This window comes from Eutrema salsugineum, unplaced genomic scaffold, assembly GCF_000478725.1.
Source record: "Eutrema salsugineum unplaced genomic scaffold, Eutsalg1_0 scaffold_4, whole genome shotgun sequence".
NCBI lineage: Eukaryota > Viridiplantae > Streptophyta > Magnoliopsida > Brassicales > Brassicaceae > Eutrema > Eutrema salsugineum.
The window spans coordinates 8,417,989-8,421,236 of NW_006256686.1; the positions used below are offsets into that span (position 1 = coordinate 8,417,989).

The 3,248-nt window shown below is 31.6% G+C and overlaps 1 protein-coding gene across 1 annotated transcript; it reads left to right on the forward strand.

The window, feature by feature from the left end:
- Positions 1-415: 415 nt before the first annotated feature.
- LOC18014056 (MADS-box transcription factor PHERES 1) lies at positions 416-1,006 on the forward strand. Its single transcript, XM_024153586.1, has one exon. It carries the CDS (start codon positions 416-418, stop codon positions 1,004-1,006), a length of 591 nt encoding a protein of 196 aa, XP_024009354.1.
- Positions 1,007-3,248: the final 2,242 nt, after the last annotated feature.

Below are 3,248 nucleotides of genomic sequence, written 5' to 3' on the forward strand. Positions count from 1 at the left end.
ATTACTAAATTTCATTGTACATGAAAAAATTTAGAGAATCACTTTTACTAAATAGAAAACTGAGGCTAAGGTAATAAAATAATTTAGTCTTAGTAAATATATATTTTTTTAAACTATAAATATAGGTAAGCCCTAAACTTTTTTTTTTGGTCAAAGTCATAACTCTACTTAAATGCATTAGATACACATACGTACATACGGATGTATATAATTTGGTCTAGTCAACTAAAAAATGATTTACTATAACGGAATGGCTATAATTCAAAGTAATAATTCCGGCAATGTAATAAGAAATCTAACAAGAAATGGCACATTTTCTTCACTATATAAACAATTCTCATCCTCGCAAATTATATAGAACAACCACTAAATAAAGAAAAGTACATAACAAAAGTTAAAATACCAAACAAAAAAGATGGTTAATCATGAAAGCAGTACGCATAAGACGATCACCAAAGGAAAAAATTTTTTGGAGAATACGTGTGAGGAGAACCTTAAGGAGAAGGATGTGTCTTCTTCTTCTTTACCTCCTCCTGTTGCTGTGGAAGCAGATGTTACACCAATCAGGTCTTATGATCCTATGCAAAATCAACGTCTTTATGATTTTTATCTTGTTGATCTTCCAAAAAAAATCGATGCTTTTATTAAGAGCACTCCTCAAATTTTGAATGATAAAGAACCTGTTCAGTACAATTATCAGGGTCTTTATGATTATTATGATTCTATCCCACAAAAACTTCATGATTTTATTATGAAGAATAACTTGAATTCAAATATGAATATGATTTCGGATGCTGATGATCTTGGTATGAATTCGGACACAAATGTGGGTCCAAATGAAAAACAATCATTCATGGATATGTCAAAGGAGCAGACGGATGATATTGGAGAACATGTGGACATTCCTTCCATGGATGGCAGCCACCACCAACCATCAACCGCAAGCCTTGTGTCCCCAATCACCGTCGGTGGTGATTGTGCTCCTAACATCACCAATAATCTTTAGTGGAAGGGAATTGTTTTCATGCGAAGTGTTTGATAATGTCTTGTGTTTTTTTTTTCAAGTTTAATGTTGTAATAATACTTAATGGGTTTCTCCTTTCAAGTCAGTTGGGTTATTTTGAATTTTTCATAATGGAATAATGTCTTTGCGCAAAAAAATTAGTTTTATTTGACGGAATTTAGATCATTTACATACAGTAGTTTGTTACAATTTTTAGAATAATCAATTCGAAAAGACATTAATAACACTAGAAAGTAGAAAGTTGTTCCTCAACCTTAAATCTTTCTACCAACAGTCACATATACTCCTTCAGGATCATTGCCTCTGATGTTTGTGCTCTTTGTGCTCTGAGTGAGTCCAAAGATATTTTCCAAATGAAGTTTGATAATTTCTGTTTTCTTCTTTATTTCAAAATGTGTTCATTTATACATATATATAAATATATAAATAAATAAATATATATATATGTATTTTTAATTGTTAATTAACTTTATTAATTGTAAAGATTTTAATTATAAATCATTTTCATTATTTTGATTATTAAGTTATTTCTACTGATATTTGTTTTTATTTGAATATGAATAATAAATGTATAGTTTCAACACTTTTGGAATCAAAGGTAACAAATGCTAAAAAATAAATCAAGACTACTGAAAGCCGAACTGCGCTAATCACACAAACAAAAATTCTTATGCATGAAAATTTATTGGTACCTTTCGATATTGTTGACAAAGTTCAACATAAAATCTAGAATGAGAATCAAAATCAGCGACAATTGTTCTTAGTTATATTGAAGAGCATGTGAGCGTCCCTTTCTTGTTTGATCGATTGCATGTGTGTTCTTTTTCATGAAAATTACCACGTCTTACATGATGCTTGTTAAAAGTTTCGCCATAATTTATTAGGTAGGCTGTTGTGTTATTAACTTATTTTGGCTAGCATGATCACTAAGTAAACAGACCGTGCGAGAAATTTGGATATATGCAAAATTACATCATCAATACTACATAGTATCCATAGCAATATTTTTTCAAGACTTGTAAAGTATTTTACCTAGATAATGAATTTTAATTTTTATGATCACGTTGAAGTTTAAACATGATGTGATATACCAAATTCGGCCTAAATACATAAAATCCAAGAAAAAACTCTAAATCTCATTAAAGGCAAAAATGTCTGTTTTCCTCAAACTCTAGCCCTAATGAGCTCGCCCCTTGCTCTATATAAGGTGGAGGCATGTTTTCTAAGAGCCACAGAGAGAATTCTCAGTCAAGCTCCCTACAAAAATTGTCTTAGACCAGCCAGCCATCAAAAGAGAAAAACTGTAGAAATAGTTTTGAGCGAGCATCTTGTTGGGCAGATTGCAATCAGATCAGGAAGAGTTAAGTGGCGATCAGCACATCTCTGGAAAGTACTCATGGCAAAGTAGCCATAGCAGTTGACCAATCATCATTAGGGATGTTAGCAAGCCCTTTTCTCGTCAAACCAGAAGGAAAAATATCATGATCTACATATCTTTCTGAACATCTAACAGTCCATATCGACATCCAGATCTTGATCGCAAGGTAACACACAAAAGTTACGGAATTGACTTCTGGGCCAAGAAACAATCCAAACCTGAAAAATGTTAAACCCCTAGTATATACTCATATAGTAATATATATATAAATATATATATATATATATATATAGAGAGAGAGATAGAGAAAGATCTCACAAGAAAGTGATTTTTGGTTGTGTAGACTCATTTGTATCATTATAACCTAGACCGTCCTACAAAAACTGCCAAGGGACACCGTGATCTCCTTGCCAAGAGATTCTTTTCAAACCATAAGTCTCTTTGACGTTCTCATAGCAATGACTATCATGACTTTTTCTATGTGTTGGATTTAGCATATATGAGTTTTGTGTATTTCATAGGTCCTTTTTTCTATGAAGGGTTTTTAGAAAGAAAAAAACTTCTTAACTGATCGTATAGAAACATCTCGAATGTAGAATCCCCTCAAGTAGTTCTTTAGTTATTCAACCCCTCCGTTTACAAAATCCACATTGTAGACAGATGGTTTATCAATAAAAAAACTTACATGAGGGGTTTTACATTACAAACATAGTTGATGAGTTTTTTATCCATCTTTAGTTGAGGGAGGTTATTTCACTAAAAAACTGTTATATAATTTGCTTTAAGTATAAATACAAACCCTATTATCATCTTTGGAGTTTTGGTAGATATTTCATGTTATTTGGA